At 49.8% G+C, this 23,570-nt stretch overlaps 1 protein-coding gene across 4 annotated transcripts in view; it reads right to left on the bottom strand.

The window, feature by feature from the left end:
* Window positions 1–23,570, bottom strand: part of Tacc2 (transforming acidic coiled-coil containing protein 2) — a 218,070-nt gene that overhangs the window by 160,877 nt on the left and 33,623 nt on the right. For all 4 annotated transcript variants that reach the window (XM_045153732.1, XM_045153246.1, XM_045154750.1 and 1 more), the window contains exon 4: window positions 160–5,214. In XM_045153732.1, coding sequence (XP_045009667.1) covers window positions 160–5,214 — 5,055 coding nt within the window. The remainder of the gene's footprint in view (window positions 1–159; window positions 5,215–23,570) is intronic.

Below are 23,570 nucleotides of genomic sequence, written 5' to 3' on the forward strand. Positions count from 1 at the left end.
GCCTCTCTCACGCTTTCCAGAACCTCAGCACACCCACAGAGGGGAATTGGGGGGTGGTCTAAGCCATTACGTACAGGAAACTTAGCCTTTGGAAACCACCCCTGTGTTTGGTTCACTTAACAACATCAGGCTCATCCCATGGGGATTTCACCCAAGTACCTGTCAGTGTGGAGTTCTTCTGGAGCCAAGAGGTGCAGCTCTGAGTCTCCAGTTTCTCCCGGCTCCGGGGGTGAAGAGACACTCGCCTTCCTGTGTCCGGCAGGAGCAGAGAGCTCAGGGCCTAGCGCTTCCTTGGCCTGCTGGTCCCTAGCCTGGTTGTCTACCGGCATGGTTGTGTCCTCCAGTGTCTGCGCCCTGTCGGAGCATCCTGCATCCTGATAACTCGCAGGCAGCGCTGAGTCACCGGCCACGCCAGAAAGCGGCCTCGTAGCACCTGTTTTAGGCAGGTCACCTGAGGCACATGTCTCGGCCGTGCTCAGGATGACGTCACCTCTTCCCCCAGCAGATCCTGCCACCTTGCTGGGCTCCAGGGGGATATCCAGCACTTTTCCAGCCAGTGGTTCTGGGATATCCTGGTGGCCTGGGGTATTTTGCATTTCCACTAAGTTGGCAGGCCTCCTCTCACCCCCGAGTGTCTCAGGGGTCCGGGGCTCTCTGTTAGGCTGGGGCACACTTGAAACATCTCTGCAGGCAGAAGGGGCTTCCAGGGCAGAGGTGGATCTGGGACTGTCTGTGTGGGCAAAGTCTCGGGTGCCATCTCTGTGCTGATGGTGCTCGGTTCCTGAAGAGCCTCGAACAGAGGCCTCTGCTCCACAGCTCTGGGGAGCCACAGGGCAGCTAGCGGCTCTCTTTCCAGGTGTCCCCTGAGCAGCCGCCAGCGAGGAAAGGCCACATGCTACTTCCTGGCTCTTCCTCCCCAGCTGTGAGTGAGCCTGGCCTCCCAGGCCCAGACAGGACTCATCAGACCCCTCTGGTCCTTCACATCTCACCGTCAGTGGGACACGGGTCACCTCCTGCTGTTCAGCACTGGCACTTGGCAGGCTTTCCCCCAGGACGGGTCCTGTCACCAGCTTCCCTGGAGCAGAATCCTGGGGGACCAGATGAGACATCTCAACCTGCTTCTGCTCCACCCAGAGTCCAGCAGGAAGTTCAGGAAAGAGGGCAGCAGCCACTCCTGTAGCCCCATCTAGAAGCTTCTCTGGGCTGGGTGGTATGGCAAGATCCTTGCCCACTACATTCCCTACAGCTCCTGCCTTTTCGCCAGGTAGACTGTGGGGCCGATCGCTAGTCAGAGCTCCGAGCACAGACTGCTCAAAGATTTTGGTGATGTGTTCCCTGAAGTCAGGCAGCGCCCCGATCGTGCACGTCTGCCTCACGCTGGCACCCCCACTGCCCGGTGTACCCCTAGGTGCATCTGGGGAAGGTTCCACCGCCCTCTCCCCGCTGCCCTCCATCTCTCCTGCAGTATCTTCTCCAGCAGGTGTCGCAGAGGGCTTGACACCTGCAACTGGAGTCACAGCCACATTCTCCGCTTCCATCACTTGCTTGTCCTTGGCCAGGATGGGCAACCCGTCCATACAGGAACCCACAGGCCCCTCAGTGGCCCTGGCCGGCGAGCCACTGCTGCTGGCTCCCGCCTCAGAGCTTTCTCCATCCGCGGCTCCCGGAGGCAATAGTGAGGCAGCAGACGCCTTCCCAGAGGTGGCATTTTCCCAGGCAAGCGGGGGCTCCTCTCGGGGGCTCTCAGACCAAACAGCTGTCACGTCACCGTCTTCGGCTCTTTTCCCAACAGCATCATTCAGGTACAGGTAAGGGGCATCAGGCACAGCCTCTTCAGGAGCCCCGGATGGAAGGTTCCTCCTTGGGTCCTGGACAGCTTGATGTGCCAAAGTGCCCGCAATCCTGCTGGAAACCCCAGCCGTCAGCAGGGCATCTCCGCAGCCGGACCCGGGCTGCTTGGCCAAGGCCGAGGTGGAAACCTCTTTCCCGGCGGCAGTGAGGCCCTGCTCCGTCTGAACGGAGCCTCCGCTCGGGGTGGCTTCTGGTCCTTCTGGAGCCTGACACAGGCTGGCGTCTCTTTTGCTGGCATGCTCACTGACCTCGGCTGCCCCACCTTCACCGCCTTGCACCTCTGCTGCGGGGAAACTTCCAAGAAGCTCGAGAGCTGCTGTTTCGGACGAGGGGGCCACCGGCTCCATTTTCTGCTGTGGGGCCAGTGCCGGCTGCTGCCTGCCTTCCTGGGTTTCATCACAAGCCTCTCCCTCTGGAGCATCCTGGGTGGGTGTGACCCCAGGAGCGGTAGGCACTGGGGCTGACGGACAGTGTGCTACAGACAGGAAAGCTACTGAGTCAGGTGGACAAGGCGGGGCTGCTGCTGTGTTGCTACTTGCCATCCCTGTCTTGCCTAAGCCCTGGGGCACGGGCCAGGCATCACCTGCTCCAGAGACGCCTGCTTCTCCGCGCTGCCTGGCTGCTTTCAAAGCACCGGCCAGCTCTTGCTCAGACTTGCTCAGCCCCTGCCCAGCACAGCAACTTTCTTTTATACCCAAAGTCCCTTTGAGAGAAGAGTCTTTTAAGATGCTGGCTGGAGAAGGTGAGAGCCCCGAGGACTGACCATCACCACATGCCCCCACTTGCCCATCCTCTCCTAGTGTAGACAACTTCTGTCCTGTTGGGGTTGACAATTCTGACTTCTCCGAGTCCTTGGAAGATGGACCTGGAGCATCAGATAGACTGCCTCTGGGGAGCTCACTCTGACCTTCTGATCCAGAAGCCTGTTTCTTTGCTTCATGAACGGGCAAGGTCACATTCACCAATGGCTCCCCAGGCGCCAGAATTTGGGAAGAATCCACACCCTGCTTAAAACCTGGGCCCCCTGGATAAGCCCCTTTCCCATTTGCAGTAGGTTGAGCCATCTCCCCGCATCCAGCAAAGATGGGCGCTTCTGAGTCTCGTTGGGCCATCTGCTGATGGTTCTCAGAAGGAGCAGGGAGCCTGTCCCCTGGCCATGATGGTTTCCCCTGACAATCTCGCTCCACACTGAGCATCACCATGAGGTCACAGCTCTCTGCTGAGGTCTCCCCATCAGGGGCATTGGGCACAATTGAATGGACTTCCTGTCCAGCTATATCAAGCGCTGGCCCACAACGGTGGGCTGGGGGTGCCAGCAAGCCTTCCACATCATGGCTGCAGGTCCTCTGCGGGTGAGGGTGGCTTGCTGTCATTGTTGTCAATGTGCTCTCCACCTCCTGGGCTTTGGGTAGAACCTTTGCAGCAGGAGCCAACAGGCCATTTGATTCCTCTGATTCTGAAGTTGGAAGAGATTCTGTGGTTCCCAGTCCTTCCTTGCCCTGAAGCATGCTGGGACACTTGGTCTGCAAACCTGACCTTTCCCGAACAACTCCTTGGGGAGCAACATGACCACCAGTTTCATCGGGGGCTGGAGGCAGGACAGGGTCCTCATCAAGTTGGAACTGTGAGGTATCTGGAATAGACACATGGGTCTCAGTGACCTGCCCAGCTGCTTCTGCTGACCCAGATCGGGGTCCGTCTGCGAGTCTGGAAGCCCCCTTTGCAAATAGCTGTGCTGAGCCTGAGCTCAGGAGGTCTCTGCTCTCTGGATCTCCACATGGCTTTGAGATTTCATCTCTGTCCATCTCTGGCTCATGCTCATAGCAGGAGACCCGAGATGCCTTTCCCTCTTGGCTCCCAGGCTCTGGACCACCAGAGGGTTCTGTAGTTTTCCCCTGTCCCCCAGGGCTGTCTCCAGGCCACCTGCTTTCTTCCCCAGCCACAGCTAGAGTTTCAGTGTCCTTGGAGGCCTGGGATCCATCCTCTGGTCCCACTGACCTTCTAGCACTTTCGCTTGAAGCCTCGGTGAGGGGAGGGGATGGCGGCAGCCCTCCGGGGACGACATGGCTTTTCTCTCTGCTGCAGAGAGCTGCCCTCTCCTGGGTCTCTTCAGACCTGGAAGGGGAAGGACCCCCTGGGGGACTCCCTTCTGGGTGTTCTTGCATGCCTTCAAGGTCTGATGTCTGCTTCAGGCCCACCAACCCTGGGTCCAATGAGTCTGTGGCCAGAATCGCAGAAACTGACACAAGTCCTTCCGTGGGCACAGAAATCCAAGCGGCTGGATGCGCAGCGGGGCTCGAAGCTGGATGTGTCTCCTCCATCCCTGTGAGCGCAGGGGCCTCGGCGCTCCCAAGCAGTCTCCCATCCGGTAGGCTGCTTGCAGCTGCACAGATAACTGCCTGGGGCTCAGCCAGTGTCCCTGTCTGTGGGTGGCTTTGAAAACTGCTGGCATCCAGAGTACCCTTCCGGGAGTCAGTGGTCCTCAGAGCTGCGTCAGGACCTAGTGGGTCCCAGGGCACTTCTGGGGGCAGCAGATGGACACCCTCTTGCTGCCGGTGCCTCTCCTGGGAGACAGGGCTGCTTTCAGTTGTGTGGGCAGCCCCGGAATTGCTCCTAGGGGAACGGCAGGCCCTGGGGGATTCCAAGTCACCTGCTGAATGCTGACACAACCCCTCCATTTGGCCTTTGTCTCTGCCTGAGGGTCTTGGATTTTGAGGGACCACGGTCTCGAGTTTGAGAGGGGACTCCTCCGGGCCTGCTGAGCTCTCCATCGCTGGCTGGGCAGCAGCAGTGGCGGACTCTGGGAGGGAAGAGCCACCTGCATCCTCTTTCCCTTGGGACTGGAAAGCACCAGGCCAGTCGCCTTCTCCATCCAGACGCTCAATCTTTGGCTCCCCAGGAAACACCGAGGAAACTCCAGGCAACTGGGCCATCAAACTGGAGGAGGAGGAGGAGGAGGAAGAGCTCTGCTGGGCTTTCTTCAGGTCTTTGTCCACTCCTGTGCTGGGTTCTGTGGCAGCCACCTTGGGCTGAGTAGAGCCGTCTCTTTCAGGGACGAATGTTGTCACAGGGTCCCCTGGGTCTTTGAGAGAGGCTTCCCTCCTGGGATTCTGGGCGAGGAGACCATCTTCAGGCATTGCTTCTAGGCTTGCCGAGCAATCTTCTGGGGGGCACTCGGTGAAGGGCATGGAGGCCGATGGGCACGCCTGCTCCCCAGGTAGCGATGAGTCTGGCGGTTGAGAACCTTCTGGCCCCCAGCCCTGCTGGGGGTGCAAGCTTGGTTCAGTCGCCTCTGGGGACACAGTGCACAGATGCAGGCTGGCTGCACTCTCGGAAGCAGAGGTGGAAGCTCTGAACCCGACGCTGCCAACAATGAAAACATTTAATGTTTCATTGGTTCTCATGGACACGAAGGTCAGAGCCGTATCACAGGCAGGTTCTCCCCAACCCTCCATCACCACTACAGATGTCCCCAGGAGCACCCCCACAGACATACTGGTCCCCATGCAGCCCATGGGTCTCCCTGAGGAGGCCCCATTTTCCCCCTCCCATCATGAAGATGCATACACTTGCTCCCCCAAAAGCCAGGGTGGGGAGTGTCAAACATTCAAGTGTGGGGTGGCCCATGCTGGTCAGCAGTGAATATGGAAACCCACCCAGAAAGGGTGAGAAATGTAGGAAGCCTAGGAAGTTTTTAGTAAGAGGAACCATAGCCAGAGGGGACTTGAACCAATCCTGGGTAGATTACAAGACGGTCCCAAGCATTCCTGGGATCCTTCGATATTCAGAGAAGAGACCCAAGTTAGCAAAGCTGTGCTCCAAAGAGACAGCTACTCTCGCCTTTACTGGGCTTCATTCTCTACCTTTCACACGTGGTACAGTGAGAGGCATAACTCAGCCACCATTGCTCACGTGTAAGGACATTTTGCACGCAGCAGACATATATCAGCGGAGAGCTGATGTATCTTCAAGCCCATACTTGAATGCACTTAACTGGGCAATGTATGGGGAAAATGCAGAAACTTAGAAGAACTTGGTTCAAAATTATGGCATTGCCATAGATAACCAGTTTCCCAGTGTTCTGTGTCATTTTGAGTGATTTTGTTTGTTTGTTTTTCGAGGTAGGGTTTCACTCTAGCCCAGGCTGACCTGGAATTCACTATGTAGTCTCAGGGTGGCCTTGAATTCGCGGTGATCTTCCTACCTCTGCCTCCCGAGTGCTGGGATTAAAGGTGTGCACCACCATGTGCATTTTATTTATTTATCTATTGTTTTTTGAGACAGGGTCTTACGTAGTCCAGGCCCGCCCTGAATTCACTATGTAACCAAGGCTAGTTTTGAATTCCTGATTCTCCTGCAACTTTAAGTGTTGGATTATAGGCATACACCACTGTGCTTGTTTCCATTTTTATTTTATAAGTAATATATGGCCAATACAAAATTTGCAGAATAAAGGGGGAAATTCCATATGCACCCACCACTTCCAGTGATCTGGTGATTTCTTCTATTTTTTTCTATACAATTTCTTATGGGTATAATTTTTGGTATGTTATATAGCTATGATTCTATACTATTGCTATAACTATATATTTTCTAGGCTAAAGAGAAATTAATTATTCAAGGCAAAATTAACAGAAGTGTGGCTTCTCCTGGGCTTTTTGTCATGTGTTTTTCAAACTATTTTTAAATGTGTTTCCTTATTTATTTGCAAGCAAAGAGAGATACAGAAAAGAGAGACAGATCGAGAGAATGGGCACCCAGTGCCTCCAGTCACTGCAAACAAACTCCAGATGCCTGTGGCTCTTTGTGCATCTGACTCCACGCAAGTACGAGGGACTTGAGCTTAGGTCATCTGGCTTTGCAGGCCAGCACCTCAACCATCTCTCCAGCCCTCTTTAAAGTTACTACAAGGCAAGAAATAGCGAAGGCAGTGAATGGAAACTTTCATAACTGTTACACGCACACACTTCGTAGATCCACCATGTTCTGTGTGGCCAAAAGATTGCATTATCCACATCTACTACACAAACCTCCACTTTCCATGCAAGGCAGCACACATGCATTCACATATTGGGGGTGCATAGAGTGGGAAAGTAGGGCACCTTCTTATTAAAATTTAAAAATATCTGCCTTGGACTGGGTTAGACATCCCATAAACGCATATGTTGGTGCCCAGCCCCAGCGTGACTGTTTTGGAGACAGGGCTTTTAGGAGGTAAAGTAAATGAGGTCACGGGGCGGGACTAATCTGGCGGAAGTAATGCCCGTATGTGGCGAGGAAGAGAGAGCAGGGATGCATGCACACACAACCGGGCCCACGAGGATGACAGGGGAGAAACCCTGCAAGACCAGGAGAGGCTCATCTCAACCAGCACTTTGACCTGGACCTTCAGCCTCAACGGTGACATGCTGTAATATCTGCAGTAGCATATCAATAAAAGAAGCATGTGGGGGCCGGAGCGATGGCTCAGCAGTTAAGGCACTTGCCTGCAAAGCCAAAGGACCAAGATTCGATTCCCCAGGACCCACGTCAGCAAGATGCACAAGGTGACGTGTGTGTTTAGAGTTCATTTGTAGCGCCTCAAGGCCCTGGCGTACCCATTCTCTCTCTCTCCAATAAATAAATATTGAAAAATTTTTAAATAAAAAGATAATAAAACAAAATAGGCATATGGGCATGTATTAGCCTTTCTACTCAACATTTTTGAAGTTTCAACTTTTCCTAACTAAACTGAGGATCTAGTCATAGATGAATTGATGTCAGTACTCAGTACGGATTGCCTCACTAAACCCAGTGACAGGTGGGTGTGATGGTGTTACAGCTGCCATTTGCAGGGGATACCATGGAGGACAGAAAGGCTGTGCTTGGATCACAGCTGGACATCTTCCTACTGGCTCTGCACGCTGCGGCAGGCACTCTGCCAGCCTCTCTGCCAAGACAGTCACCTTTGAACAGGTCACCATTTGATGTCTTTTGAGGATGTGTGTATAAACACCTTCACTATGGCATATTTGTTTAAAGGAACAAATGCCCGAGAACCCAGAAAGCTGGATACAGTTTTGCTGTTTGTTGTTTGTTTGTTTTCGAGGTAGGGTTTCTCTCTAATCCAGGCTGACCTGGAATTCAGTATGTAGTCTCAGGGTGGCCTTGAACTCACAGCCATCCTCCTACCTCTGCCTCCCAAGTGCTGGGATTAAAGGCGTATGCCACCATGCCCGGCTTCATCTTTTCAAGAAACTCCAGACACATGCGCCACCTTATGCATCTGGCTTACGTGGGTTCTGGGGAATTGAACGTAGGTCCTTTGGCTTTGCAGGCAAGCGCCTTAACTGTTGAGCCAACTTCTCCAGTCCCTGTTTAGTATTTTCTCACCCCAAAGTAAACCTGACAAGGATGAAGAAGAGAAGACTAGAGGTGAAATATGCAAGCCCCTCAAATGCCCAAGTGGTCACTGAGAATAGGTGGGTCGCGGAGAAACCTGGGTAAACACTGTGTACAAATCCGCCTACGTGCCTGGCCTTGTGGAAACTTCTAGCCCTAGAAAGTGCCATGACATGTCAGCTCAGTGGACAGCTCTCGAACCACCACCTCTGAGCTTCCACATGCTGGTCCCCCTGGTCACAGGATTGTGCACTTTAGCCTGCTCTATTCATCAACCAGGGTCAAGCAGCTTAGCCGATTAACGGAGTGCCCCCGTTTATGTCAGCTAGCTCGGGGAGTCCAGGACAAGGCCTCTCCCAGCCCCTTTATCGCACTGGGAATGAAACAAAGCCACTTCCTGACAGGAGCTGCCAGTTTAGGGAGAGTACATGGCCTCCTTCAGACTGACTGAGGTCACTCCTGGAAGAGGACGCTAAATTCACTATTTTGGCACCTTGCAAACTTCCTCACTTTTATCAGAGAGCAGCGAGAAAGGAATCTGCCACTGGCTGTGGTTCACAGAGCAACTCCCCTCAAATAAGAGCCCCAAGGTTGGTCTATTTAGCATAAACCCAGCACCAGCAAGCTCTTTGATTACTCATCAGAAGCAGTTTTTAAAGCCAGATTAAAGCCACTCCCCAGGCACAGATCTGCCTAAGGGCAGGAGAAATTCTAAGAACTGGTCGGTTGAGGCCCTACGTTAACGAAGCTTACATAATGTGCTTCTATGCTCCACAATGAGCCATAATGTGTGGGATAAATCAGGCGTGGTGGCGCAAGCCTTTAATCCCAGCACTCAGGAGGCAGAGGTAGGAGGATCGCTGTGAGATCAAGGCCACCCTGAGACTACGTAGTGAATTCCAGGTCAGCCTGAGCTAGAGACCGTACCTTGAAAAACAAAAAAAGAAATTAAAAAAGTGTGGGATAACACAATACTTACAAGCCAAGGGGTCTTGTGGGGAGGCGTGGGGAGGAATGGTAGCACGAGTGCCCGCAGTGGAAGCCTTTCAGGCCTGGAGGTACCGCCTCTGTGTGAGGTCAGGAAGGACCCAAAGATCACAGCGTTATCCTGGGGCAGCCTCTGCCCACATCATCCTGAGGGGAGCGGCCCAGGGATGGGGGCGCAGGGCAGCTCAGGAATAGGGGCAGCTTGCTGAGCAGATGCTGGGAGCATGGAAAAGATGTTTCTCACTGTCCTGGGAGGAACAACCACATCCTGGTGGGTCCCAAAATGCACAGGTCTGGAAGCACACAGTGAGGCTTGACTCAGGAAAAGAGGCCAGCTGCGCCAAGAGCAGCTCGGAGCCTTTAATCCCAGCCCTCGGGAGGCAGAGGTAGGAGGGTATCTGTGAGTTTGAGGCCAGCCTGAGACTAAATGGTGCATTCCAGATGAGCCTGGGCTAGAGCCAGACCCTACCTAAAAATAATAATAAACAAAAGAAAAAGAGAAACCACAAACAAAAAGACCAGACCTGAAGGAATGAACTGCTAATGTAGAGCAAGAGCAAGGCACGACCTGGCCCTGAGCCAGGTTCTGTGCTCGCGTCCACCCTCACTCCTGGACAGTGCAGTCCCTGTCCCCCACACCCCCTGACCCCGTGTCCATCTGTTCTCCAGGTGACCGCCAAGCAATGACTCTCTGGGGGCTCTGGTGACGTCTGTGGCCCAGTCCTACACAGAGCTCACCAGCCCCACAGCTCCCTAGACCCTAGAACTCAGAACCCTCCTGCTCCTCCCAGAAGACCCCCCCTGAAAGCCTCTCCAGGGTCAGAGCTCCTTCCAGAAGGCCATCTAACACTAGGCACAATGACCATCCACAGGGTTGATGACAACTTCCCTCAATGGAAGATGGGTCCATGCCTGTTTTCAGTATTCTATCGATAGTGCCTGGCATGTGACAAACAGTAAGTACTGTTGAATAGATTTCCATATGAGCAGATGGAAAGAGGGGTGGATAGGTGGAGGGATGGGTGGAATGGATGGATGGATTGATGGACGATGGATGATATGGTGGTTTGATTCAAGTGTCCCCCATAAACTTAGGTGTTCTGAATGTTGATGGAGATTTGGGAATTAATACCTCCTGGAGGGAGTGTATTATTGGGGGCGGGCTTATGGGTGTTATAGCCAGTTTCCCCTTGCCAGTGTTTGGCACACTCTCCTGTTGTTGTTGGCCACCTGATGTTGGCCAGAAGGTGATGCCCACCCTCTGCTCATGCCATTGTTTTCCCTGATACCATGGAGCTTCCCTCAAGGCTGTACACCAAAATAAACCTTTTTTTTTTTCCACAAGCTGCTCTCGGTTAGTTTTTGTTTCTGCCAGCAATGTGAACCTGACTGCAACAGATAGGTAGATGGATGGGCAATCAAATGGATGGATACAAGTGAACCCAAATCAGAGATAGTAAATATGCAATAAGTCTCACTTGAAGATTAGGAAAGTTCTTTTCCATACGATCATAGCATTCTGCAATTTGTTAAACCCCACCTATCACTGTACAGATGAGGAAACTGAGAACCAGAAGACATAGTGTCTTGTGAAATCGTTTCTGGGAACCAGTCTCACCGAATAGTTCAGGGCTCTGTGCTGTGAGGGTGTTGCAGTCACGTTCTCGCAGCTGTCAGGAAACATCCGACCAAAAGCAGCTTGTGGGAAAAAGGGTTTATTATAGTTTACAGACTTGAGGGGAAGCTCCATGATGGCAGGGGAAAACAGGTGGACAACAGCAACAGGAGAGTGTGCCAAACTCTGGCAAGAGGAAGCTGGCTCTAACACCCATAAGCCTGCACCCCCCAAAATACATTACCTCCAGGAAGCTCCAATCTCCAAACCGCTACCAGCTGGGGACCTAGCATTCAGAAGACATCACTTTATGGGGGACACCTGACTCAAACCATCACAGAGAGTGAACATCTACCAGGAAGAGGGAAGCAAAGAGCTTGCTCAAGGAAGGGACACTAGTTCTAGAAGGTTTCCAGTCCCTCTTGCCACCAAGGAAGCTGAGAAGTTTGGGGACCACATAGAGCCCCAAAACACTCAGCCAGACTCCTGTAGGCCACCAGTTCCCGCCTTTGTTCCCCCACCTCTGCTTGGAAGTTTTCTGTCCATCAGAAATCTGGTGACTAAGGTACTTCAGGGCTCTAGGCAGTCACAGTTCTTAGAAGTATTCCTTAGATCAGACTCCCTCCCCAGGCTTTATCTTTTTGTTTTGTCGTGGTGAGGGAGTGACATGATCTCATGGACTCCAAGCTGGCCTCCAACTCACTATGCAGTCAAAGATGACCTTGAACCCTCCTGCCTCTACCTCCCAAGTTCTGGGATTCCAGACATGCCTAGCTTTAAAAAAATTTTTTTTATTTATTTGCAAGGAGGAAGGGAGGGGGAGAGAGAGAGAATATGTACACCAGGGCCTCTAGCCACTGCAAACAGACTCCAGACGCATGCACCACTTTGTGCATCTGGCCTTATGTGGGTGCTGGGAAATTGAACCCAGGCCATTAGGCATTGCAGGCAAGTGCCTTAACCACTGAGCCATCTCTCCGTCCCTTCTTTTTTTGAATGTCTAAGTGTCTCCTTAAGAACCAGGTAAACAATTGGACAACTATGACAGATCATTCTGGGTTAATGCTAATAACTAATAGGAGGTATTGATGATCTATCCTCCATGTTTTGAACTTATATATTATGTTGTATATTTATATTTTTATACTTATAATCAAGCCCAATGAAAGAAAGAATTAAGAGGTTTTGATCATGTTTAGATTATGTGGGAAGCAATAGATGAAAAGGCACACTAAATTAAATCAAACAAATGTGTATATGTGGTTCCCACACTTAGGGATCCTCAGAATCCTTCCTCTGTCCCCCTTTTTGGTATAGTGTTTAGTTGAACGAATGTGCCCCTAGAATACCATGGAAAGTACTTTAAGTCAAAGGATGGATTGGTAAGGACATTTCAGATGCCCTCTAGGGACAAGAAGAGCTGTTCTCAAAACAAAACAAAGATCTCTTTTATTTTCTTTTGTCCTTTTCCTTCCTTTCCTTCTTTTTTTTCTGTTTTTTTAATTTTTTTAATTTGATTTTTATTTATTCAAGAGAGAGAGAAAGAGGCAGAGAGAAAGAGAGACACACAGAGAGAGAATGGGCACGCCAGGGCCTCTAGCCACTGCAAACTCCAGACGCGTGCACCCCCTTGTGCATCTGGCTAACATGGGTCCTGGGGAATCGAGCCTCAAACCAGGGTCCTTAGGCTTCATAGCTTAACCACTAAGCCATCTCTCCAGCCCCTTCTCTTCTGTTTTGTTGAAGGCAGGGTCTTGCTATAGCCCAGGCTGGCCTTAGACTCATGGCAATCTTCCTGCCTCAGCCTTTTGCGTGCTGGGATTTCAGGTACAAGCTATCACACTTGCCCACCCTTCCTTTCCTCTCTCTCCCTCTCCTCACTTCCTTTCTTCATTCCCTCCCTCTTCTCTTTCTCTCCCTCCCTGCTCTCTTCCTTTCCTTCCTTCTGAACTGGCGATGGAATCCAGAGCCTCACACCTGCTGGACAAATAAGCGCTCCACCACTGAGTAAGACCGGGCCAGGTATCCTACCTGCTTGTCCAGGTGTTTCCACTCCAGGGGTGGCTTCCTAGAGCCAACAGAGCACTCATCTCCCTCCCCCCTCCCTCTCTCCATACACACACACACACACACACACACACACGCTAGAGCTGACAGGGAGCTCATTCATCTGTTTTCTTTTTCTTTTTTAAAATATTTTATTTATTTATTAGAAGGAGAGAGAAAGAGGCAGACAGAAAGAGAGGGAGAGAGAATGAGTGAACCAGGGCCTATCGCCACTGTAAACGAACTCCAGACATATGTGCCACCTTGTGCATCTTATGTCTTGGGGTCTTGGGGAATCGAAAGTGGGTCCTTAGGCTTCGAAGGCAAGCACCTTAGCCATTAAGCCATCTCTCCAGCCCTTCTTTTTTCTTTTTACAGCTCAGGCTATCGCTGCCATGTACTCCGTTGAGTGATGGAATAAACAAGTAAGTGAAGGGCTCTCTTTTACTGTATGTGTGTTTGCACATGGGTGTGTGTGTGTGTGTGTGTGCACGCACACACGTGCGCACATCAGGGTCTCTTGTCCCTACAAATGAATGCCCATCAGGTTTTACATGGGCAGCTAGGGAATTGAACCCGGATCAGCAGGCTTTGCAGGCAAGGGCCTTTAACCACTGAGCCATATCCCTAGCTCATAGGAATACCTTATTTTGAACTAACCTTTGCACAGTCATGATACACTCACTTAGATCAACATGTGTCCTGTGAGATGTCACTTCCTCCAAGACTTTGGTAAAGGAGCTGACTGCCCAAGTGGTCCGTGACAAGGCCAGGGTTCTCCTGCTCCTGGGAAGGGAGCCTGCGCGGACCAACTAACGCTTCGTGGAGAGAGGCCCTCCTCAGAAACCTCCTGCCTCCAAACCCTCGCCGCCCTGAGCCGCAGCAGCTCAGACTCTGCTCCGCATTTTTAGCTCAGGGTTAGGTCTCCTTGCTGGTTCTGCGACAGAAATGACAAAGACATGGGAAAAGAAAATGCCTGTGTTCTCTAATGAGTTGGGGAAGGCGTGTGTGCAGGTGTGTTTGTGCGTGTGTACAGAGTTGATTAAACCCACAGGTACCTTTTGCCATTCAGCCTACAATTTGGCACATTAACGTCTCCTTCCTCCTTTCCTTATGTTTTTTAGACACAGAGCCTCACCAGGCGGCCCAGCTTGGCCTCACACTGGCAGTCCTCCATGACGCTGAGCTCAGAGGTGTGCCGTGCCCATGTGCAGCGGCCACGTGGTCGTTGGTACCACCTCAAGGTCAAGGTGTCATTGGTTTCATTCATTACCCAGCCTAGTGCAGGGGAGGGGGACAGACAAAATTCAAAAGCTATCTTTTTACCAAGTTGTTCAGAAACCCTCCCACGGGGTCATAAAAGACAGCAGAGTGACCCAATTTTGCAGTTCCCAGGCTGCTGCTGGGGTTGGAATGCTGCCAGGAGAGTCCGCATGGCTGGAGGTTCGCATCTCACGTGCGTCTGTCCACTGCACTTCAAATGAATCTGCACCCAGATACATACATGTCTGTGCATGAATGTGTGTGTGTGTCTGTGTTTGTATGTGTATGCGTGTATTGTGTGTATGTGTATATGTGTATGTCCCTGTACGTGTGTGTGCCTCTGTATAGGTGTGTATGTGTGTATGTATCTATATGTGTGTATGTGTACGTCTGTGCATGTCTGCTGTGGTGTTTTGATTCAGGTGTCCCCCATAAACTTAGGTGTCCTGAACGCTAGGTGCCCAGCTGATGGAAATTTGAGACTTAACGCCTCCTGGAGGCAGTGTATTGTTGGGAGCGGGCTTATGGATGTTAGAGCCAGTTTCCCCTTGCCAGTGTTTGGCACACTCTCCTGTTGCTATGGTCCACCTTATGTGGGCCAGGGGGTGATGTCCACCTTCTGCTCATATCATCATTTTCCCTGCCATCGTGGAGCTTCCCCTCAAGCCTGCAAGCCAAAATAAACCTCTTTTCCCATAAGCTGCTCTTGGTTGGGTGATTTCTGCCAGCAATGTGAACCTGACTGCAACATCTGTGTATGTATATATGTATGTGTGTGTAAGTCTGTGTGTATGTATATATGTGTGTGTATGGCACATCCATGCCATAGCATGTGCATTACAGGGCATGTGTGTGGAGGTCAGAGGACAACTTTGGGAAGTTGGTCCTCCCCTTCAGCTTTGTTTCTGAGACCTCATCGGCCACTGGGAAGGCAAGACTAGCTGACCCACATTTGGGGTTCTCCTAGCTCCACCTCCCATTGCTGGGGATGCAGTGGGTTACAGACACATGTGCCAGTTTGTGTCTGGCTTGACATGGGTGCTGGTGATCGAACTGACGCTGCCAAGATTGGGAGCAAGCACTTTTGACTGCTGAGTCATCTCTTCAATCTGCAGATTTTTCTTAGTGATCAGATCAAATCAATAAATAAAATTCTCCCAATGGGGAAGGCATCTGTTTCTATTCACAACAAATGGGGAAAAAATCCATTAAAGCTTTAATAAATCCAAACCAAGGATTTTGGTGGGGTGTTCATCTGACTAAGAATATGTCCTTGGTTTTAAGTTAAAACCCACTAGTTGTAGGACGGAAAGAGTGGTGAAGGGCTGAGGAGATGGCCCAGGGTCTGAAGGCACTTGCTTGCAAAGTCTGCTGGCCCAAGTTTGAGTCTCCAGCACCCACGTATAGCCGCTCAAGGGTCATGCTTGTTTGCAGTGGCAAGATCTCAGAGAAGATGTGTCCCAGACAACTCTTCTGACCTCCACTTAATACACCATGGACGTGCACACACACACACATAAAATAAGTAAATACATAACAATTAAAAACAGAAATAGTGGGCTGGAGAGATGGCTTAGCGGTTAAGTACTTGCCTGTGAAGCCTAAGGACCCCGGTTCAAGGCTCGGTTCCCCAGGTCCCACGTTAGCCAGATGCACAAGGGGGCGCACGCGTCTGGAGTTCGTTTGCAGAGGCTGGAAGCCCTGGCGCGCCCATTCTCTCTCTTTCCCTCTATCTGTCTTTCTCTCTGTGTCTGTCGCTCTCAAATAAATAAATTTAAAAAAAAAAAAAAACCGAAATAGTGGCAGATGTATTATTGTCACACTCCTTCTTGACAAGACTTATAGTGTGCAGTGAAGTAATGTTGCTACTTAGCAAATGCAGTACAAACAAGGAACACGATAGAATTATCCCTTGTGACTAAAAATCTTTTGTTTGGGCTGGAGAGATGGCTTAGCGGTTAAGCGCTTGCCTGTGAAGCCTAAAGACCCTGATTCGAGGCTCGGTTCCCCAGGACCCACATTAGCCAGATGCACAAGGGGGCGCACGCATCTAGAGTTCGCTTGCAGTGGCTGGAGGCCCTGGTGCACCCACTTTCTCTCTCCGTCTGTTGCTCTGAAATAAATAAATAAAAATAAACCAAAAAAGCTAAAAAAAAAAAAAAATCTTTAGTTCGTTGTGGGTTTTTTGCAGTGCAGAGGGTCAACCCTAGGCAAACACTCTAGCACTGAATGGCATCTCCAGCACTGGGACCTAAAACTCTTTCAGAGAACTTGCAGTATATTGTGGATTAGTCAGCATCACCGGCATCACCTATCTGAGGCTGAGCTCATATGTTCAGCATTCAAACACGTGATTAAGGGGTTCCTTTTAAACTAAATCCCAGTCTTCGGTCCATTTTGTTAGGATTTATCTCCCTGTTATCCTTTGACCTATGAGGGGAGAGAAGGGAGGGTCCGTGAGACATGGCTGGGAACCACATTGGTTCAATGTCACAGGCATAAAGACATTCCAGGCTCTGTCCCAGCATGAACACAGCAGCAGGGACGAGCTCAGAAAGTGACCTGCTGTCAGAGGTGGCATTTGAAACCATAAAAAGCCACAGGAGATTTAAAGTGCCTGTGCTACAGGAGCTATTGAAAAGTCAAGAAGCTTGTGCCCACAGAATCCTTTCCCACTCTTTTTGTCTTGGAGGATCTCCCCGCTTCTTCCTAAATAAAAGCCAGGTGTTTCGCTGCTTCTCCCCTCAAAACCAAAGGAAGAAACTTTATGTGATGCTCCAAGGTTTCCAGAGAGCCTGGGTTGGAAAATGTCACAGAAAGAATTATTAATTGAGGGGTTCTTAATAACGGGAGAATGGCTACTAAAGGAGAGAGAAAAGAACGGCAATATCTCAAGACGTCAAAAGAAAAAGGAAAATTGGGCTGGAGAGGTGGGTTAATGATTAAGGCACTCACCTGCAAAGCCAAAGGACCCAGGTTCGATTCCCCAGTACCCACATAAGCCAGCTACACAGGTGGCACGAACATCTGGAGTTTGCAGTGGCTGGAGGCCCTGGCTTGCCCATTCTATCTCTCTCTCTCTCTCTTTCCCCCTCTCTCATAAATAAGTAAATAAATAAATTTTTTTTAAGGAAAATAGGAAGATTCACTATTTCCTAGCCTAAGTGGGGCATAGAGGAGGGTTAGATGAAAACTGTCAGTGACCCTCCCTTGAGGAGACAGGGCTAGGTGTCTGGGGAGATCAAGGCAGCTAGAATGTCCAGGCAACATTAGCAGAGAGCAGCATGCTGAGCAGAGAGAGAACTCCAGAAATGGGCAAGGTATGGACTGGCCTGTGTTCATACAATGATCATCTGTGACTAGGTTCAGAGCAGCTACAAGGTTTAGAGGAACAAACCTCTCAGCCACATGGAGCTGGGAATGGTTCCTGTTCCCACCAGCCAGAGTGGAAAATCCTCATAATTCACAGAGCATCTGTTAAAGTCCTAAGCAGAGTCTTGTTTCAGTAGTGGGGAAAATTAACTCTCACCTACACACGACTGTGACTCCCATCTACCAAAGCCCAAGCCAAAAGGATTTGGCTGCTCCAAATAACTGTGCCTCAGAGCAAAGTTCAAGATTATTTATAGACATACAAAAATATCCAAGTCCCCCAAACTTGAAGTTCACAATGTCTGGCATGCAGAGAAGCAGGAACATATGATCTGTGATCAAAAGAAACGTCAAGTCAACAGAACTGACCCAGAAACTACACAGAGGATAGAGTTAGTCCGCAAGGACATTTTGAAAACTGTCACAAGGCTCATGGTGTAACCCAGTGGGACAGCACTTTCCCAGCATGCTCAAGGCTCTGGGATCAACCCCCGGCACCACAAAATATAAAGTTAAAATAAGATAACTGTATTTCATATATTTGTGGGGCTATAGAAAAGACTGAGCCTTTAAACACAGACATGAATGGTGTAGAAAGACCTGTCAAACTTCTGGAGATGAGAATGACTCTGTCTAAAGTGAAAAGCACACTAGTTGCAAATAATGACAGACATTATGGAGAAAAATACTAGTGAACCTGAAGCCATAGAATAGAAATAAAGACTCAAAAAGAAATGAACACGGCATTAATGAACTAATGGGCAACTTCCAATGGCTGAACAGATGTGTAACTGGAGTCACCAAAGAAAGCGAAGAAAAGTTTTTGAAGAAATAAGTGGTTGCAAAGTTTGCGAATACATGTAAGCTGTAAACCTGCCTCATATCTAAGACTATCCACTATATGCACAAGAAACATGAGGAAAACCACACCATGTCCTTTGAACAGAGAGAAGAGAATTCCAGATGGTGACCCAGTCCTACAGAAAAGAATCCCAAACACCAACAATAACCACACACATGAAATTTTCTTTATTGTTTAAATATCTATTAAAAGATAATTGGGGGCTGGAGAGATGGCTTAGTGTTTAAGTGCTTGTCTGTGAAGACTAAGGACCCCGGTTCGAGACTCAATTCTCCAGGACCTACGTTAGCCAGATGCACAAGGGGGCGCAAGCGTCTGGAGTTTGCAGTGGCTGGAGACCCTGGCACGCCCCTTGTTTCTCTCTCTTTCTGTCTCTGCCTCTTTCTCTCTCCGTCTGTTGCTCTCAAATAAATAAATAAATAAAAGTGGTGGTTTTTCTGCCATTTGTAGTCTGATGTTTCCATACCCCCTTCCTTAATGATAGAACAAGTAGAAAATCATGATGAACATAAATGACCCGCCACAGCAACATCACCAACCAATCTGACTTAATTACCACTTATTAAGTAGCACCTAATAACAAAAATAATTTTATTTTCAAGAACAAATAGAACAATTAAGACTAATCATATTGTGTGCATTCAAATAGGTCTCCCTGGGCTGGAAAGATGGCTCCGCAATTAGGGCGTTTGCCTGCAAAGCCTGAGGACCCAGGTAAGGCGTATGCGTATGTGTATGTGGTCATAAATATGTGTGTACGTATATGTAAACTATCTCACGACCCAGAAAAGAGCTGGGAAAGGGTTAGGAAAGCACGCTAATATTTCAAGCACAGTTGTCTGTAGAAGAGACAATTTTCCCCCATCTATTTTTTACTTTCTCTGGATTCCCAGATGTCACAACAAATGGGTACCATCTCACGATGAAAAATATTCCTCTTCCCCTCTGTTGATATCCAATGGGCAGACACAAACCTACCTCAGCCAAGACTGATGTCAGCCAGTGTCTAGAGCCAGTCACTGCCCCACTCTTTTTTCTTTTTTCTTTCTATTTATTTATTTGTTTGTTTTGTTTTGTTTTTTGAGGTAGGGTCTTGCTCTAGCCCAGGCTGACCTGGAATTCACTATGGAGTCTCAGGGTGGCCTCGAACTCACAGCGATCCTCCTACCTCTGCCTCCGAGTGCCGGGATTAAAGGCGTGCGCCACCACGCCCGGCTTCCCACTCTTTTCTTACTTCTGGCCAGAGGTAAATGATGAGTGAAAAGTGGGCAAAGGCGAAGGAGGCTCACTGCTTCTGGCTGCATCTCTGGCTGGGCTGGAGCCAGGCCATCCGGGAGGTCACAGAACTTGGGATGGAAGCAGAAAGCTACCACCAAGGTCTTAGAGCCTGAAGAGTGACCCAGACGTGGGTCCTAACACAGGTCTTTTTGCATTTCTTTCTCTCCGTCTCTGAGAGCTAACTTTGTTTACGTGGGGAATTAGACACTAACAGCTTACTGAGTTTTCTTCTGACTAGGAGTGAGCTTGTGGCTTCGAGTGGGTTTGGGGTAGCATCACACCATGTGTCTCATTCTGTGTGAACTTGGACAACTTGCTTAGGCCTTCGTTGCTCCCCATGTTCCCTCAGGCCATCATCTTAATACATGGAGCTGCGCAGTGGCAAACTGTATTTAGCCCTTGGGCCCAATACTCAGCCGGCAGCAGCCATGTTTATTGGTTACAAGGACAGGATGGGTAAGAGACATACCCTGGCCTTCCGGTTGCTGCCCATTCACTTACCTGGCTTCTCTTCCTCTAAACTGATTCTACCCAAAGCCATGGATTTTTGTTCTAAGTAGGAAATTTTCTTCCAAAAAGACCAAAAAAAAAAAAAAAAAAGGATCTCTTTTTGCATGTATATGTGCCTGTGGCATGTGTTCATGTGTGCAGACATGTTCACGTATATATGAGTGTTCACATACACATGCATACACGTGAATGTGTGCAGGTGCAGCAGTTGAAGTCATGTGTCTTCCTCAATCACTCTCCAACTTACTTATTTATTAAGAGGCAAGGTCTCTTAATTAAACCTAGAGCTTGCAATTCAGCTAGTATAGCCCGTCAGCTTGTCCGAGGTGTTCCCTGTCTCAACCTCCTGAGCACTAGGATTATAGGCAAGCCACCATGCCCGCCCAGCACTTATGTCGGTGCTCAGGATTTGAACTCGGGTCCTCTGTAGTTGCACAGCAAGTACTTGACTTAGTATGCCAAGACACCAGTGTCTGAGAAGAGAATATTGCAACAGGTGCCCCAGTCAATTCTGTTAAGATGGTCCTAGAGGGTTGGGCAGATGGTTTAACTGTTGAAGCATTTGCCTACAAAGCCAAAGGAGCCAGGTTCAACTCTCCAGGACCCACATAAGCCAGATGCACAAGGGGGCACATGCGTCTGGAGTTTGTTTGCAGTGGCTGGAGACCCTGATGCGCTCCCTCCCTCTCTCTCTCTCTCCCTCTCTCTTTCTCTCTCTCTCTTTCTCTCTCTCTGCCTGTCACTCTCAAATAAATAAATAAAAACTTAAAAAAGGGATGGTCCTAGAAACAGGCGCTCTCCCACAAACTTCCCTGCTCAGAAGAACCACCCTGTGTGCTTGTCTGGAACGCACCACTGGACACAAAGCAAGGATGGGGGACTTAGGCATCAACACATTTATCAGCAGCGTCCAGGTAAACCTTACAATGGGTCACTGGGAACCACCATCCCCCCAGTACATTTACCACCATCCACCCCACCCTGCACTAAAACAAGACCAGCGGAGCATGCTGACTTATCAGAGAATAACTTGCATAAATTACAGAAACCACTGTGTGTGTTCAGGGCCATAATCACCCCATTAAACTGTCACTCTTCCCTGCTGCCGGGGGGGCCTGCTTAAACAAAGGCCCGACCTGCCTCGTTTCCAGCAGGCACATGTGGTCATCGCGTCTAAGCTAATCAGGTTTTGTACAGCTGGGTTCAGGTCGGACCTCCCAGTTCCTAGTGCTGGGTCGTTCTTTCGGTTCTTCCTCCAGACTTCAGCATTTTCTCTGACCTTCTCTACCCCCTGATAGTCACGGGGTCCTGGGTTTAGGGTTGTTGCCTAGCTACCATCCCCAAAGCCCAGGACGTCTTGCACTGCCGTCCAGCATGCCAACAGAGGGCCTGTCAAACACTCGACTCTTCCCTCACATGCCTGCTCCCTTGTGTAAGAACTAACAAACCAAACCAATGCCTTTCCCTGCCTTCCTGTGACCTACAGGGTAGAATCGGAACCCGGGATGACCCTCCAATTGTTTTGTTGGCTTTGCTGTTTTAGAGAACGCCCACATTTCGATAATGCTCACAGCCGGGCGTGGTGGCGCACGCCTTTAATCCCAGCACTCAGGAGGCAGAGGTAGGAGGATTACCGTGAGTTCGAGGCCACCCTGAGACTACATAGTGAATTCCAGGTCAGCCTGAGCTAAAGTGAAACCCTACCTCGAAAAAATACTCACTTCCTCCCCTACCTGGATGGCCCCTATTAGGAAATTCTGCCCACCTAGCCTGGCCTCCACAGCTGCCGCGTTAGCTCCATCCGTCCTGACGCACCCCCCCCCCCCCCATCTGGACACTCCTTATCCAATCCAACTCTTAGAGAAGGCCTTTTCTCCCTCCTGAACTTCATCAGCAGTAGCCCAGGGCTCCTCAAACGCGTATGGCATGCATCACAGGCCTTTGGAGGGTGGGCCTGGACCACCCTATGGAAATTTGTTAGGAATGCTCATTTTCAGGCCTCTTCCCAGACCTGCCCATCAGACCCTGGAGGAGAAGCCCAGTAAACTGCATTTTAGCCAGCCTCACAGGGAATCCTGATGAAGCATAGACAGGTAAGAAACCATTCCTCCTCCCTTTTTTAAACAATTTTTTATGGGGGGAGGGGAGGAGAGACAGAGAATTGGTGTGCTAGGGCCTCCAACCACTGCAATTGAATTGAAGGATGGAAAACAGTGAAAATTAAGGGACATGGGAAGAGAAGGGAGTCACTATCCCACAGTCTGACTGTCCTCTCTCACCAGCTCAGAATCAAGAATTCGGACATACCAATCATCACAACTACTTGGAGGCAGGAGGATCATAATGCCAAGGCTTGACTGGGCTACCAAGTGAGTTCAAGGCTGTTCTGGGCAACTTGGTGGAAGCCTGTCTCAAAATGAAAGTGAGAAAGATAGGTGGGGATTTTGCTCAGAGGAAGAGCCCCGACCCGGCATATGCACACGGTCCAAGTTTAATCCCCAGCCCTACAGTAAAAAGAAAAGAAAAGGAAAGAAAAGAAAAAAAGAATCTCAACACAAAAGAAATTTTCTGTAAAGATTGTCTACATACTGGGCTGGGAAGATGGCTGAGCATTTAAAGGCGCTTGCTTGCAAAGCCTGATGCTGGCAAAAGTTCAATTCCCTAGCCACCCACGCACGTGAAGCTGGAATCGGCACTCACTTACATTTCAGCAGCAATAGATGGGCCCCTGGCATGCTCATCCACACGTGCAAATAAATAAGTCTATTAAAAAGATTGCCTAGATAAACACAATATTCTTTTCTTCATAATGATGTCAAATAAAGTGTTAAAACAGCAACGAGCCACACTTGGGGCAAAAGCATAATCGACCTTTGAGTCGAACCTTCCTCCCTTCCCAGCTGTGAACCTGTAATTGTCTGAGAATCTCACAAACAAGATCATGAACTCTGTTTACAGTGCAAATATGGCTCAATTTCCTTGTGACTCAATTCCAATAAGATTCCTTTGCCCCTATTTCAGGCAGGATGGAAAGATAGGGAAAATTATGGGGTCACAGGAAGGGAGAGGAGACCCTGGGCCTGGAGGCTGGTTGAAGCCTTCTGCTATTAAAGTAGCAAGAATTCTGCATAATTAACGACAGCTCAAGGCCTTTTCCCCTTCCCAGCTGCAAACCTGCACTCTTAGGACTTTCACCAGAAAAGCCCTTTATAGGGACAGGATATGGACTCACGCCCCCTTGCAATCTAATGGCTTCTGCTCTTACTATGTCAGATTGTAATCCCATCCAAGGGAGCTCTGCAGCCACCCTATCATCTCACTTACCAAAAAAATTAAGGAAGGAAGGGAGGAAGGGAGCTGGAGAGATGGCTTAGTGGTTAAGGCGCTTGCCTACGAGGCCTAATG

The sequence above is a fragment of the Jaculus jaculus genome, chromosome 1, assembly GCF_020740685.1.
Source record: "Jaculus jaculus isolate mJacJac1 chromosome 1, mJacJac1.mat.Y.cur, whole genome shotgun sequence".
NCBI classification, from domain to species: Eukaryota; Metazoa; Chordata; class Mammalia; order Rodentia; family Dipodidae; genus Jaculus; species Jaculus jaculus.